Raw genomic sequence first — 17,051 nt, forward strand, 5'->3', positions numbered from 1 at the left:
CAAATGGCCAGAGCTCAACTCCCTGGAGTTGGGGGTCTGATGAGATCACCCGTGTGCCGAGACTCAGGTTCCCTGCTGTTATGTGAGGGAAAGGCTGGAAGGCCCAGAGTTCTGCCCAGCTGTTCAGCATACCCTGACAATTAGGGGCCTTGGGGACAGTCACCAGTTGGAATGGGAATCCCCAGAGGCCCACTGATTGCAGCTGATGGGAAACTCCACCCTTCATTCCCTCCCATCGGCATGGCTGCCAGCCCTGAAAAGCCCCCTGGGGCCTGCTGGGAAGGAGTCTGGACCACCAGGGCAGGGGTGGTGCCTGCAGCAGGAAGGTGGGAGGTGACACCAGCGCCAGCAGTTCCTCGCTGTCTTGGAGCTGCTGTCTGTGCTTCGGTTTGGACCAGAACTCCTTGACAGTGACCTCCGGGACTATCGACCCGCAGAACGATGGGCAGACAGTGGCTTTTGCTGCTGCTGCTGTTATTAATTGGGGATGGAGCCCTCCATCTTCCTGGTGAGTATCCACACACACCCTTTCCATCCATCCTTCTCTGGAGGCTCTCACAGCGTGTCTTCTGGCTCACTGGGTAGGGGAAGCAGGTGGTGGAAGCTGGGTTAATGTCTGTCCCTAGGAAGACCTTATGTGAGCATAGCCATCTCCAACCCACCCCTAAATGATCTGAAGGCTTAGGGCACCCATGAGCTTGGGGGGCAGGACAGGGACATGAAGGGATGACCTCCAAAGAGCTTCTGGCTTTGCCTGTCCATCCTCATTCAAGATGCTGTCCTCGCCCACTTCCATTTCGTCTGTCAGCTCAGCCGTCCCCCCTTTTCTGTCTGTCCTTTCCATCTGTGTTGGGCCAGTAGCTAGGGGTTTCAGTAGGTTGGTTCCGTCTCAATCTGGTCTAGAAGTGAGGGCCCCTGTGGGGGCTTGGACCCCTGCTGCCCTCCCCTGCCCTACTCCAACTGCCACCCGCAATGTCTCACTGAGCCCAATGGAGGAGTGCAGCCCTGGATCCTGAGTTCGTGGGACAGTACAGGGGAAGATATGAGGAGCTGTCGGGAAACTGCCTGTGTCCTCAATCCCTAGTCACGACTTTTTCCAAGACTGGGTGTTTCCTTGGCAAAATGATACCCAGGAAGCAGATATCAGTTTTGATGAGAGGCACAGAAGGGGAAATCATTACCAGCGGCAGGTTCTGCTTATTGAGCACCTACTGTGTGCTCAGCACTGTGCCAAGTGCTCCCTATGCATTGTCTCATTTAATCTTTATGAGCACCCCGGAAGTAGGCACTGTTACCACTGCTGTTTTACAGCTGAGGAAACTGAGACTCGGAGACATGAAGTGGTTTGTCTGCTCATCACAGTGCTAGGAGTCTGTCCCAGGTCTGACTTTGGCGTCCAGGCCAGGTTCCATTGCTTCGCAAAGGAGCTGCTATGGGCAGGAGGCCTCCGTGTCATATACATGTGAATTCTTAGCAAACCTCTAATTGCAACACACTTCCAATCAAAATCACAATGGAGTTTTTTTTTTTGCAAAAGCTAATATGCAGATTCCAGTACTTATGAAGGCGAACAAAAGGCTAACAATAGCCGAGGTAACTTTGAAGACCAAGATGGGAGACTCACTCTACCTGATACTGAGACTTACATTAAAGTAACAGTAAGATGATGTGGTGTCGCAGCAATAGACCGGTAAACCAAGGGAATGAAGCAGCAGGGAAATCAGTCTTGATGCATAACAACAGGTAGCCTGACAAGCCAGTGGAGAAAGGACAGACTTCTCCAAAAGGGGGCAGAGACGACTGGTTAACCACATGGAAAAAAACATAAAGTCAGATCCAGTGGAAACATCTGTCCCTGAAAATAAAAACTCGAGATCCCTGTAGCAGGATCTTTCTTCATTTCAGCCTGGCATTTTGTTGCAAACAGACCTACGGATCACTAGGGTTTAGAGAGGGCTTGCGACACTAAGTCCAAGCCCCTCACTGTGCTAGCGGGATGTGCGATGACTGAGAGAGGTGTGGTCTTCCCCAACATTGCACAGCACGTCAGTAACAGAGCCAGGTCCAGAGCCTAGATTTTCTTTTCGCGCATCCTGCCCAGCACTCCTGTCCTTTTGTGACCCCGTAGCTCTCTTCAGGGGTAGAAGATGTGGGTGGGGTTGGGGAGAAGGTTCAGTGCCTCTTCAGAGCTAATTGTAGGGAGGACAAGCTCATCACCTGGGCTGGGTCACCTCCTCTTTTCTGAATTAGTCCCTTGACAACTGCCAAGGTTACGATAACAGGGCATCAGGTGATGGACCTATTTCTGCCCATTGCCCAGGAGAGAGAGGAAGGTTTTCAAGTGATACAGCTTAGTGTAACTGATTTGGGCCTTTTTCTCTAGAGGGTAGCTGGCTCAGCTGTGAGAATAAAGCTGTGTTTTTGTGAAGCAGTGCAGCACAGTAGGGAGTACATTGGACTCTGGAGTCTGATGGATCTGGTTTCAAATCCAGTGCCACCACTTCCTGGCTGTGCGACCTTGCACAGATGCCTTCCCCTGGCTGAGCCTCAGTTTCTTCATCTGATAAATAGAAATAATAGTCCTTACTTCAGGGTGGATGTGAGGATTCAGTGCGCCAAGGCTTGCACATTGGAACAGCACCTTACTCAGACAAGGTGAAAACTGAAGGTTATCAAAACTATCTTTGACTGTTATTGCAGTAAATGAAGCACTTGGCTTTCAGTTAGGGGTCAGGTTGCAAAAAAAAAAAGTATCTTTAAATTTTAAAATCATATTCAATGCAGTATGAAAGTCACATCAAAAAAGGTATTAAGAAATCAAAGGTCATGCTCATACATATGCATGCAAGTAAAAATCTGTGAGAAGCTACTCTAATAATAAACAGGTGATGAACGTAATAAAAAGAAATCAAAGATCAAGTGTGGTAATAGATTTCCATCTTTTGCTGACCTTTGTCTCTGGAATAGTCTTTAAGTATAATAAGACATAGTTGCCAGAATTAGTTAAATTAGCTCTCCCTGGCATGCATCAGCTGAGATCTATTAGCACAGTTGTGGTTCAGTCACTAAGTTGTGGCCGACTCTTTGCGACCCCATGGACTGCAGCATGCCAGGCTTCCCAGTCCTTCACTATCTCCCAGAGTTTGCTCAAATTCATGTCCATTGAGTCAGTGATGCCATCCAATCATCTTTCTCTCTGTCATGCCCTTCTCCTCTTGCCCTCAATCTTTCCAAGCATCAGGATCTTTTACAATGAACTAGCTCTTCGCATCAGGTGGCCAAAGTATTGGAGCTTCAGCTTTAGCATCAGTCCTTCCAATGAATATTCAGAGTTGCTTTCCTTTAGGATTGACTGGTTTGATCTCCTTGCTGTCCAAGGGACTCTCAAGAGTCCTCTCCAGCACCACAATGTGAAAGCATCAATTCTTTGGCACTCTGCCTTCTTTATGGTCCACCTCTCACATCCATACATGACCACTAGAAAAACCATAGCTTTGACAATACAGACCTTTGTCGGCAAAGTGATATCTCTGCTTTTTAATATGCTGTCTAGGTTTGTCATAGCTTTTCTTCCAAGGAGCAAGTGTCTTTTAATTTCCTGGCTGCAGTCACCGTTCACAGTGATTTTAGAGCTCAAGAAAATAAAAGTGGCACAGAGCTGGAACATAAATGGTGCAAGCCAGTAATAATATAGTTGGTGTTGATATTACTTTATTGAATCTTGCAATAAAGATATTTGGTAAAGTGAGAACATCTGGATTGGTGGAGGGAACAGGTCTATTGGTTTCTTTTTGTTTGTTTTATAGGCATTATGACAACCCGGGGGTCAATTACAACATCCTCCATGAACAACTCTGCAGCTTTGGGAACTACAGAGTATTCCTCCACAACTTCAGCCCCATCCAACAGTGGGAGAGACGATAGCCCTGCAGTTTCATCGAATGCCTCACCAACAATCAGGAGGACAACAATGTCTGAGTCCCAGCAACATACAACACCAGTTGCTCTTCTAATTTCATCACCAACCAGAAGCTCTGCTGTGTCCACTGAGCAGACAAGCCCAACACACGAGACTCAGGAGGAGAAATTAAACACGGTTATCACCACAACCTCTGAGGGCACGACACTGCCAAATTCCATGATGACTTCCACACTGAAGGCCCAGGGAGGGACATCCAGAAGCACAGCCTCATCCAGCATGGCCACAATAACAAACCCCTCAAAACAGAACCAGGGTGCTCCAGCTGCAGCCCCATTCACTTCAAGCTCTGCAGCCAACGGACTGGAGTCATCAGTGGCAACTGACTCTTCAAAGTTAGCCACGATCACAACTCCAATGGCTTTAAACACATCAGGCATTGACGTTATGTCATCAGGGTCCATGACAACCACTGTCTCTGAGATGTCAGCTACAACATCCCGAACAACATTGGACAAAACCACTGATGCGATAGAATCTTTACCTGTGACCACTCGTGCCGTTACTCACACCATTTCACTAACCATGACCACCCTGGAGACAACTGTACCTGGAACAAACATACCTGGGGCTCAGGAAGGGGTAACTACAGCTGCACCCTCCACCCTAACAACACCCTCCATGATAAGCGCGGAGTCCGAAAGACATCACAATACCGTCATGCACACACCTTCCTCTCCAATGCAATCAGCCCCCAGTGCTGCTACTGCCACAACCCCGTCACCTGAGACAAGAGCTGCTCGTTCAACAACCCTTACTCCCATCTCCCCAGGGACAACAAAACCCTCTGCCAGGACTGGAGTCAGTCAAGTGTCCCCCAAACACACCAGGAGCAGCAGCCCTGGGGCAGAAATCTGTGCTTTGGATGAGTACCTAGCTGACAGTGGAGGTTGTATGTGCAATGATAGCTACTATGCCCACTCAGGTAAGTCTGAGGAACTCCCAACAGTGCAGCTGAGAACTCTCCACAACTCTGTGAAGGCCCAGATGAACTAAGTCCAAAGGGTATGGGAGAGCTAGTGAGGTTTAGTCAGACATTGACATCTAAAGAGTCTACCTGGGCAGAGGTGATTTCCAGTGAGAGCAACGGTAGCTAGACATATGAATTTGTCTTAGTTCGGGCTGCTATAACAAAATACCATGCATGGGTTGGCTTATGAGCAACAGAAACTTATTCCTTACATTTCTGGAGGCTGAAAGTCCAAGATGAAGTCACGGGTAGCTTTGGTATTGGGTGAGGGCCCACGTCCTGGTTCAGACAGCTGTCCTCTCACTGCATCCTCACAGGATGGACGGGGCAAGGGAGCTCTCTGGGGTCCCTTTTATAAGGGCACCAATCCCGTTCATGAGGGGAATTCTCCTCGTGACCTAAGTGAGGTGAAAGTCACTGAGTCATGTCCGACTCTCTGTGACCCCATGGGCTATATGGTCCATGGAATTCTCCAGGCCAGAATACTGGAGTGGGTTGCCATTTCATTCTCGTGACCTAATCACCTCCACAAAGGACCCACCTCCTAATAATGTCACATTGGATATTAGGATTTAACATATGGATTTGGGGGTGGTGGTGCAAACATATGGTCTCCAGCAGAGGTAGAATGGACAAGTCATCAACCCCCAGCCCCCAGAATTCCAACAACTGATCTGAGATTAAGCCTTCCTGGGGGGAGTAGATGATGAGCTACCAAAGATAAAACCCCAGCAGAGGCCTGGAGGGCTAAGCAGGGAAATGGGCAAAAATCTTGTTGAGGCAAGACAAGTGTAGCAGACATAGAAAGGTGGAGGTCACAGGATCTCCCTGTGTGAGAAGCAATGCAACTACCTCTCAGGCTCAGCCTCTGACAGGGCTAAAGCTGGGTCCTGGGAACCAAACATATGCCCCCTACAGTGGAAATAAATCTAACCCCCCCCAATACTTCAATTTAATAAAACTCTGATTTTTCTAAAAAAGACTACTTTTTTTTGCCATGCCATGCAGCATGTGGGATCTTAATTCCCCAACCAGGGATCCAACCCACACCCCGTGCAGTGGAAGCACAAGAGTCTTCACCACTAGACCACCTGGGAACTTCCAAAGCACCAGCTCTTATATTGCAGCCCATGCCTCTGACTGAACATGTCTGCTAAGATAGAATCAAGGAGTTTTTTTTTTTTTTTAAAGGAAACAAAATCTTTAAATTCAAAGTAATAAAGCAAGTCCAGAAATGTTTAGTATTTCCATGATATTTTACTTCTTAATGACTAACTGTAAGTGGTTCATCCCAAATTCAACATCAAGTGTGGAAAGCGCAGACACAGAAAGAACAGAAAGGTTAAATATTAGCTTCTCCTTCATCACCCAAAACATGGTGCCTGACATGTATCAGGGCACCGTGTGGTGCCAGGGGCAGAAAAATCCATGCTAATCGACTTAACTATAATTAATTAATTAATTTTAAAAACTGAAAACGGAACAAAGCAAAATTTGTTGCCTTGTGAAGCTAAGAAATCCTGAAAAGGACGTGAAGATGTATTCCTCTCTGTCGTGACTCTCAATGGTGCTCCCTGCCTCCCCTCCCTCAGCTGTCTCTTCAGGAGTTTAGGCTTTTGCAAGACAGAAAGAGCCATTGAGTTCAGACAGTTTCAGTTCAATTCAGTTCAGTTGCTCAGTCGTGTCCGACTCTCTGCGACCCCATGAATCACAGCACGCCAGGCCTCCCTGTCCATCACCAACTCCCAGAGTTCACTCAGACAGTTTAGGTCCCTCAAAAACCCCAAGGTCCAGGTTACCTGTTGCAATAAGAAGGAAATCAAAGAACAGAGCCAATTATGATCTCCTTAAATAATCTTGCCAGGCAAGTAACAGAAGTCAATGGGTTGGAGAAGGGCAAACAGGAGAATTTATTACAAGGGTGTCTCATGGAGCCCAAGGGTAGGCTCCAGCCAGGGTCCCCAGGGACTTGGAACTATGGATGTGGTGGCAACCAGCGAGTCACCCGCCTCTCCTCTCTCAGCCTTGCTTCACCCGCTTCGGTCACCGCAACTGCTTTGATCCTCTCTCCAAACACTGGCTGTTCCTGCATCTCAGCCCACAAGGCAGGAGAGGGCCGCCTCACAACTCTCAAGCTTTATATTGCCTCCTTTCAGGGTCAGTTCCTGGGAAAGAGATTCTATTCTAAGTGGATCAGCTAAGGCCAGGGATTAGGGTCCCCTGTGCAGTCATGGCAGAGGGGTCTCCTCCCATGAGGGAGAGTCTTGAAGGGAGTGGCTGTGGGTTGGACTCGTATCCCCACAGTGTTTCCTCCACCCAGATTAGAACTAGTACCCCTGCCCATGGCATCACCCTGGGAACCTCAGGAAGCTCTGTCCTGGCTCTTATCCCCCTACAGAACTATCCGGGGCATTAGTGGTTCTGCACTGCCAGCCACAGAAAATTGAGGTGGTCCTGAGCAGCTGCTTCCTGAAGACTCGCCACTGGATCCTGAGGGAAGGCGCCTTTTCAGGATGCTCCAGTGTCAGCAAGTCAGAGGAAGGTCGCAGAGCCCAGGTCTTCACCGTGGAGAAGAAAGAGGGTTCTTGTGGACTCCACCTCTCTGTGAGCAATCTGGAAGGGACCCTCAGATGGGAAGTTGGGCTGTATGTGTGCTTCGGGGGAGGGACTGGGAAATGAATGACTGGTACCTGTTGTGACTTTATTTCAATCGAAATGAAGGATAATTCTCTGGAATGATGTCAAGTCTTAGCAATCAGTCTAGTCTTTTGGGGGAGGAGACCGTGTTGTCTCTCATCAGATTAGGAATGCCCTTATAAACGGTGCCGTGTTTGATGGATTGGGAAATTGATTTCCAAACTTGTCAGCCACATAATCCTTTAAAATAATAACTACCACAACCACAACCAGTATTTATTTATGTCTTACTGTGTGCTGGGCTCAGATGTTAAAGAATCTGCCTGTAATGCAGGAGACCCAGGTTCAATCCCCGGGTCGGGAAGATCCTCTGGAGAAGGGAATGGCAACCCACTCCAGTATTCTTGCCTGGAGAATGGCTACAGTCCATGGGGTCACAAAGAGTCAGACACGACTGACTGACACACTCATACTGTGTACCATGTGCTGTGGGTCAGAATCTTTTTTATATGCAATGTCTCACTAAATCTTCACAATAATCCTGTGAATTTCCATTTTACAGGTGAGCAATCTAAGGCTCAGAGAAGCTGAGGGATTATCCCAAGTCACACAGTTAGGAATTAACCGAGCTGGCTTGTGCTCCTCACTGCTCACTGTGCTGTTACTTCCTTTCCGGGAAAGGGCTCTTGTGAAAAGCCAAACATAAAAAGAAATATATAAAAATAGAGCAGCTCTGATTGAATGCAGCAGGAGGAAGAGTGCCCTGCTGGGTCAGCTTCCCCCAACACATAGGTAGACTTTAAATGCCCCCTCAAAGAGGCTCTGGAGCTCTCTGGGCTCAGTTTGAAAACCAGAATTTGTTCTAATGGTGGGATAAGGTGGGTGATGTGGTTCCTCCAGTATCTAGTTCTGCCACCCACAGATGGGTTCTCTTGCCTAAGTCAATAGCACAGAGTTGACAGTTTCAACATGTAATAGATAAGTCCATGGCTTTGCCCCTAGAATTCTGTGTTCTTTTTAAAATAAACTGCTTGATTTATAGCAGTAAAACAAATCATTTTGATTTGTTTTTAAGAAGTCCTGTGGAAAACAGTGAAATATCAAAGAAATATCTGAATCTTGGGATAAGGACCAGGCATCAGCAATTTTAACAAGTCCCACAGTGATTCTTTTATTTTTCCAGGAGATTCTAAAATGCATGTTAAATTTGAGAACCACTGGCACAGAGGTTAAGAACATGGGCTCTGGGATCAGTGAGACGTTGAATTCTGGCTTTGTTAGTTGCTTTGGGCAAATCTTTTAACTTTCTAACCCTCAGTTTATTCTTTTGGGAATTCCCTGGCAGTCTAGTGGTCAGAGATCTGCGCCTTCACTGCTGAGGGCCTGGGTTCAATCCCTGTTGGGGAACTAAGATCCTACAGACGCACTGTGCAGCCAAATAAATAAGCCTCAGTTTACCCTTCTGTAAAATGGGACTAATAATGGACCCCTCCTCACAGAGTTGCATTCAGACCACAATGCATGGAATACAACCCATGCTCAGTAAGTTTTAACCATTACTCTTTTTCCCCCCCTATATTTTGGCTGCGGGATTTTCCACCAGGGATAAAATCTGCATCCCCTGTAGGGGAAGTGTAGCATCCTAACCACTGGACTGCCAGAGAGGTCAAGGTTTGGGCCATTCCTCTTATTTAAATAAACAACTTGCAACAGACGACGATGGAAGACAGAGATTCCCCAGGAGATCTGAGGGTAGTGGCCGCCTCCCTGTTTTTTCCAGATCAACAAGAGCCATGCCCTTTTTTCTCTGGAGGTGCAGCTTCTGAAATCTCACCCTGATGCTGCCAGTAAAACTGATGTCATGATGCTCAGCCTCAGCTGCATGTATGCTCTGGTGGTGAATGTCACTCACCCCAACCCAGTAGTCTCTTTCACGTGAGTTCCTGTTCATCAGCTGCCTCTCTGACTGGGCCCTGCAGAGCTCCCACTGCTACCTATAATCCATGCAAAAGGAGTCAACACCCTCCGGATGTTGGTTCCCCCCACCATGCCTACCCAGCAATCATAGGTACCTCTTAGACTGAGATTCAAAGTATTAGTGGAAGAAAAAGATGCTTTTATGAAGTAATACATTATGGGTTGTTTATGTAAATTACGTCGAGGTAGGATGGCTCAGATATCTTCAAGGGCCCTGGGGTCTGAGGATCTTTGATGTGGCCCTTCACTTTTTAGGAGGTCCAGGAGGAAGGTTAGCAAACTTGCCCCTCCTCTCCCTTCCCATGGGCTTCCCTGGTGGCTCAGACAATAAAGAATCTTCCTGCAATGCAGGAGACCCAGGTTTGATCCCTGGATTGGGAAGATCCCCTGGAGAAGGGCATGAGTACCCACACCAGTACTCTTGCCTGGAGAATTCCATGGAGAGAGGAGCCTGGCAGGCTACAGTCCATGGGGTCAACAAAAAGCTGGAATGATTGATCGACTAGCACTCCCCTTCCCCTAGTTTTCTGTGGCTACCAGTGCTCAGTGAACAAAGGTATGAGGCAGAGGGTGAGTGATACTCCTTGCCTCTAGGGTTTTGTAGTGAGGGTCTTATTGCCACCCCTCTCCAGCTATATCGCCATCCGTATTTTGGGTGCTGGGGACACCATCGTCATCCTGGGCGTCTGCACAGACCCTCAGTGCTCATCTCCGCTTGAGAACAGGCCTGCTCCCCTTCACAAGCCTCTCCACGTAATCCTCAGAGCGACGAGCAGTGACCCAGACAGACTTGCCCTGGTGGTCAATGAGGTCTTCGCCAGCACCAGCGTCTCCAGGACTGGCACTGGTCAGGCTACCCACTACCTCGTGAAGGAAAGGTAAGTGCCTGTGGGGCCTGACAACCGCCTCTCACTGCTATCTAGCTCCTGGGCTGTAGCCTGGGCTGGGTGCTTTATACCCATGCGCACAGGTCCTGTCACGCTTCTCTGTATTGCTAGTACATAACAGGAGAAGAAAGGAAGTGCTGGGTGAACGTTTGTTGGAAAAAGTGCAGAGATTATGATCATTTCCATGTTTCAGATGAGTAAATTAAGGCGATTGGAAATGAAGTCCTACACAAGACTACGGCCAATTAACGGCACTCATTCCGTGTCTTCTTTCCTCGATTACTGAGGGTTTACAGTCAGAAAAGTAAAAAATGCAAACAAAGCTCACATTTCAGGGTACGACAGACTACATAATATATTTGACATTTGAACAGACACTGTTCAAATCACTTCGCATATATTCATTCACATAAGGCTCACAACACACTGTATGAGATAGTTATGTTTTCATTCTCATTTTATAGATGGAGAAACCTAGGCTCAGTTCACACAGCTCGTAAGTGGTAGACCTTGCTAAGCGGTGGTTCAAGTCCTTACCCTCAACAGCTCATGGTCAAGGGAAGGAGCCATGTCTCCTGCCTCCTGGCTTTATTTCATTATTATTAATAAGTCTTCACAGAGCACAGTGAATCGTTCATCGCCTCATTTATTCCTGAAAAAACCCCATGAAGTATTATTTCCCCCACTTTAAAAATGAGAGGATTAGAGGATTCAGAATTTAATGACTAGATCAAGGGCATAATGCTGATGTCCTCATTCTTCCAGAGTCCTGGTTCTGAAACACCACCAAATCCATTCTACCATGCAATTCTTCCTTTGTCAGGAGGAAAGAGAAAGTGAAAGTGAATCATATCTGACTTTTTGTGACCCCATCATGTCTGACTTTTTGTGACCCCATGAACTGTAGCCCGCCAGACTCCTCTGTCCATGGATTTCTCCAGGCAAGAATACTGGAGTGGGTTGCCATGCCCTTCTCCAGGGGATCTTCCCCACCCAGGGATGGAACCTGGGTCTTCTGCATTACAGGCATATTCTTTACCATCTGAGCCACCAGGGAAGCTCCTTTGTTGGAGAAAAGAGAACCTATTGATTAAGGGTATGGGTGGCACTGCATCCAGATTGCTACTTGAAGAAACTTGGACAACCTACTTAGCTTTTCTGAGCTTCAGTTTCCTCATCTTTAAAAGGAAAAAAGGACAGAATTCCCAGTCCGGTGGTTAAGACTCGGCACTTTCATTGCCATGGGGCTAGGTTCAATTCCAACCACTGAGACCCACAAGCCACATGATGCAGCCAAAGACAAATGAAGTAGAAGAAAAGGACCATCAAGGGGGGAAACTAGAATAGATTTTATGATAGTAAGCTTGAGTTTTGGAATAAGGAAAGTGAAAGTGAAGTCGCTTATTCGTGTCTGACTTTTTGCGACCCCGTGGACAGTAGCCTACCAGGCTCCTCCATCCATGGAATTTTCCAGGCAAGAGTACTGGAGTGGCTTGCCATTTCCTTCTCCAGGGGATCTTCCTGGAGGGATTGAACCTGGGTCTCTCACATTGCAGGCAGACGCTTTACCATCTGAGCCACCAGGGATAAAGACCCACGGGTGAAAAATACTGGGCTTCCCAGGTGGCACTAGTGGTAAAGAACCTGCCTGCCAATACAGGAGACATAAGAGACACAGGTTCAACCCCTGGGTCAGGAAGATCCCCTGGAGGTGGGCGTGGCAACTCACTTCAGTATTCTTGCTCAGGAAATCCCGTGGTCAGAGAAGCCTGGCGAGCTACAGTCCATAGTGTCTCAAAGAGTCAGACATGATTGAAGCAACTGAACAAGCAAGCAAGCTTGAATCCTGGAATAAATACCCCAGGGTATAAAAAGATTCCATGGGCTTCAGAAAGTACAAGGGAGAGAGGTCATAGAGGTGATTCCCTAATGCCCATAGGAGGTAGCATCTGTGGGGACAGGTAATTTAGTGGGAAGATAATTTGCTCTCCCTTAGGCTTTTACATTGGCTGTTTTCTCTTCCTGGAATCCTCAGCGCCCTGATACCTATATGGAAAATTCTCATCCCTTTAGCCTTTACTTACAGGACACCATTTCAATGAAGCCTACCCCATCCTGGCTGTTTAAAATTGCAACTACCCTCCACGCACCAGTCTGGATCTGTATGTCTTCCTTTGATCTACTTATCACCTCCTATTATATACTATGTTACGTGAGCTCATCTACTTTTTTGTTTTATTAAGTTGTTTATTGTGCGTCTCCTCTTACCCACAAGAGAGTAGGAGATTTGGTCTGTTTCATTCACTCAGTTCCCTGAGTGGGCTTTCTCCCAAGCACCAAGAAGAGAACCGAGGCACAGTAAGACTTTCTGCCCACAGACTCTGCACGGACTCTATCCCAATGGTATCAGTTATAGTGAAGGGGTTACATTTAAGTTATTGTCACCTCAAAAAATTCACCATGACAACACCATGAACAGTTCAGGCCACTACCTCTGAATCCCTGAGCACATAATTTTTTTGTGTCTATCGGAGTTTGCCACCAGTAGCTGAGGTTTCCTTTTTTTAATGTGCAGCAGCTAATAAGTGATCACTGATACACTATGTCCGGTGAAGGAGCGCACTTTACTGAAAGGGGAGGGCCTTAGAAAAACACACAAAAATAAAAGGTCACCTTGCCTTAAGTTACTACCACCACATCATCACAATAATAATAGAAGAGAGGAAGGAGAAGAAAGGAAAAGACGGAGAGAAAAGACATTTTTTTTAAAAAAAAGGAAGGCGGGAAAGAGAAAGAAAAAGGGGAGAGAGGGAGGAAAAGAGGGAAGGAGAGAGAAATGAAGGGAGGGAGAGGGAGACAAGGAGGGAAGGGAAGAAAAGGAGGGAGAGAAAGAAAGAAGTAAAGAAAGAGGAGGCGGCGAAAGTCTTCTCTTCCTCCTATGACTGATGTGAGAATACAATGAAATAGGGTTAGTGAATTTTCATCCTGAGACCCAGCGTGCACACCCACACTGGACAAGCCAAAGAGGGGAAATCAGTGTTTGCCTGGGCTCCTAACCATGGGGGACGTGCCTCTCCCGACAGCTGCCCTGTCAGCAAGTGGCTACTGGAGGGCCCGCAGGCCAACGGGGCCTCGCTGGAGGTGAAACTGGCCTTCAACCCGTTCCGCCTCTTGCCCAGCGATGCGCTCTACCTGCACAGCCGAGTGACCCTGTGTGACAAGCAGGCGGGACGCCCGTGTCGTCCGGTGAGTGGGCGGCATTAGGTGCTCCTCGGGCCACGGCTGCGGGCGGCTAGCTGGGGAGCTAGTGGAGAGAGACTTCGCTACCCTTCTGCTTTGTCCCCACAGACCTGTATAAAGAACAGTCCTCCTGGGAGGAATCGAGCCTGGGAGATCTCAACCCGGGAGGGCCAGGAGAGTGGCACTGGCTGGCTGGTGTTCGGACCCATTCGATTAAGTGGTAACTGGATCATTTGGGGGCCTCCTTGGCTCCTCTTCCAGATTTCCCCACTGACCTGTTCTGAGATGCCAACCCTTTTACCTCTTCCTACCATTCTCTTCCCTCAATTCCAGGCCGTGTCCTCCTCCTCAACTCCTTTGCTCTGGAGAGGTCTCCTCTCTCACCCCATCCTGAGAAGGCTCCTCTTCTCACTCTTTAAACTTTTCTCCTCCCATTCTCATCTTGTCTGCCCACCCCAGACCCATTTTCGCCCAGTCTGTTTGTCCCTTGTGCCAGGCTGCTTTTGTAAACCCTCCTGCTAGTCTGAAACCCTCTCTCCCTTTTCTTTGGTAACAACCTTCCAAAGCTCTGACCCTCACAGGAAACTGAGGGTCTTCTTAGTAAGTCCATTCTTTAGAGGCAGAGGTTCATCATCACAACTTTCTGAGCCCATGCTTCGAGAAATGGTCCTTTTGCTTAATCAAATAATGCATGCTGCTGCTGCTGCTAAGTCGCTTCAGTTGTGTCCAACTCTGTGCGATCCCATAGACGGCAGCCCACCAGGCTCCTCTGTCCCTGGGATTCTCCAGGCAAGAATACTGGAGTGGGTTGCCATTTCCTTCTCCAACACAGGCATGCATGCTAAGTCACTTCAGTCATGTCCGACTCTGTGCGACTTCATGGACAGCAGCCCTCCAGGTTCCTCTGTCCTTGGGATTCTCCAGGCAAGAATACTGGAGTGGGTTTCCTTTTCCTTCTCTACAAAGAAGGCATAAATGACACTAAATAATCCCCAGAGTGGAGTGCTTAAGCCTAAAAAGTTTAAGCTTAATCTTTCTTCCTTTGCGGTTTCAGAGTCCAGTGCCTCCAGCAGCAGGAGTCTGGCAGGTTGGTACCCAGGGATTGCTGTGACAAAGTTCTGATGGCTGCACCAGAGTCTGGGGGTACACACTGGCTGGTCTTGGATCTTATCTCTGCTCAATAGTATGGGACTTGGGAGAAGTTTTTTACCCTAAGTCTCAGCTTTCTCAGCTATCATAACGTTTTATCCCTTATCAGAACCTGAGACTATCCAGAAATGATTTAGAATAGGGGTTGAAATGTCAAGATACAAGGCCAGGAAGGTAATAACAAGTGAGGGGGTTGAGTGGAGTCCACACTGAATGGAGAGTTCATCTCTGTATCTCCATCCATCTCACCCCTAGACCAACAGTGGAACTGCCGCACAGTTGTTGTTTAGTCATGTCCAACTCTTTGTAACCCCATGAACTGAAGCATGCCAGGCTTTCCTGTCTTTCCCTATTTCCTAGGGTTTACTCAAACTCATGTCCTTTGAGTCAGTAATGCTACCCAACTGTCTGAGGGCCACACAGTAAGCCCCAGGAAAGCTTTGTTGAAAGAATGCATGAATGACTTACTAAATAATCTCCAAAGAGGAGTGTTTAAGCCTAAAATGTTTCCCAGTCTCACAAAGCCACCTAATGCTGCTTTAAAATCATTTCTTTCTTTCCTGCAGGATCCTGGATGGCCATCTTTCTTCTCGCGGTGATAGGCTGGATGCTAGGATAAAATCCTATCCAGATACTCCCCCAAAGCTCTAGTCCTTAGCCTTTAGTTTAGTGGCCTGAGGCAAGGGGTAGGGTGGAGGAAGATACAGGGGAAGGCAATTAGTCTGTCCTCTTGTTAGGGACCAAACAGGTTGGGGGTGAAGATGGAATCCATGTGTGACTTATTAAACTGTCTGGTAAGGATTGTGACCACTGAGCATTAGGCAGTGCTTCCTTATTTCACCTTTCCTTCCCATCTCTGGAACTCTTCCAAGGGTAGGTTTGTACTGCTCAATATGGTAAGGTGGGGGCAAAGGTTATGGCCAATAAACAGCAGAGAACTTTCCTACTTTATTTGACTCCTTTTCTGTTATCAGACCACAAAGCTTCGAGGCTTTATGAGGAATGGTGTATGTGTTTGTGTGCATGTGTGTGTGTGTATGTGTACATACACGTGAGAAGTAACTTTGTTCTCTATGGGTCTCGGTTCCTCCATTTGTAAGATGAAAGAATTTGACCAGATGATCTTTGCTTCAACATGGGGACTCCATGACTCTTATTCTAGGTAAGTTGATAGGCCATGGCCAACTGGTTCCAAGTTTCCTTTCTTCTGCAGAATGGGCAAGAACTATTCAATTTCAGAATTAGGATTTAATGTGTCAAAATAGGGCTTCCCTGGTAGCTCAACTGGTAAAGAATCTGCCTGCAATACAGGAGACCCCAGGTTGATTCCTGGGTCAGGAAGATCCCCTGGAGAAAGGATAGGATACCAACTCCAGTATTCATGGGCTTCCCTGGTGGCTCAGATGGTAAAGAATCTGCCTGCAATGTGGGAGACCTGGTTGGGATGATCCCCTGGAGGAGGGCATGGCAACCCACTCCAGTAATCTTGCCTGAAGAATTCCATGGACAGAGGAGACTGGCGAGCTACAGTCCATGGGGTTGCAAAGAGTCAGACATGACTGAATGACTAAGCACAGCACAGCAGGTATGAATATAATATTATTCTGATCATTATTTCCAGCCTCATTAACTCCCCTTTCCTAACAGAGGGTGGATACAGGCAACAGTGTGCTACCATTTATTCATTCAAAAACAGGTTGGAATCTCCTGGGGATTCAACAGCACACAAAACACAGGCTTTGACCCTACAGAGAGGACAGCTGAAAGCAGGAAGTACCACTGCATGGTGTGAACCACAAAGCAGGACAGGCTTTAGAAACTGACAGAGGTGGTACTTTCACAAAATCCCAAGAAGGCCCTATGCCTATTTTGTTGTTTCATTTTTAAAATACTGCTTTTATTTGTATCTATAATCATTTTAGAAATTAATTTCTTGGGGAAATATGTTGTTACAAGCAACGAAATTAAAAGTCTTTAACATTTCATTTGTAAAATCTTTTCTTATTATTTAATGATTTACCAGCTCCAGAAAAAAATTAAGTCAAATGATCAATCCATATTATTTTTTCATGTTCAGAAAAATCACACACATTAAATCAGTACAACTAATTACATTTCATTGGGAATTTATATTCACTTTATGAGTCTGGAGTAGAGAGACCTTTTAAATAGCCCTGTCGACAAAGGCATTAACCCTTGCCCACATTTAAAA

General features: G+C 47.1%; 1 protein-coding gene across 1 annotated transcript; it reads left to right on the plus strand.

The window, feature by feature from the left end:
* Positions 1–441: 441 nt before the first annotated feature.
* LOC148778472 (uncharacterized) lies at positions 442–15,458 on the plus strand. The gene is made up of 9 exons (XM_088841712.1): positions 442–508; positions 3,807–4,904; positions 7,348–7,553; positions 9,367–9,521; positions 10,196–10,441; positions 13,534–13,696; positions 13,799–13,910; positions 14,745–14,777; positions 15,406–15,458. The coding sequence occupies exons 1-9, from the start codon at positions 442–444 to the stop codon at positions 15,456–15,458; spliced, it is 2,133 nt and encodes a 710-aa protein (XP_088697838.1).
* The last annotated feature ends 1,593 nt before the right edge of the window (positions 15,459–17,051 follow it).

Source organism: Moschus berezovskii, chromosome 2 (assembly GCF_049115385.1).
Source record: "Moschus berezovskii isolate FMDL1 chromosome 2, NW_MosBer_1.0, whole genome shotgun sequence".
NCBI lineage: Eukaryota > Metazoa > Chordata > Mammalia > Artiodactyla > Moschidae > Moschus > Moschus berezovskii.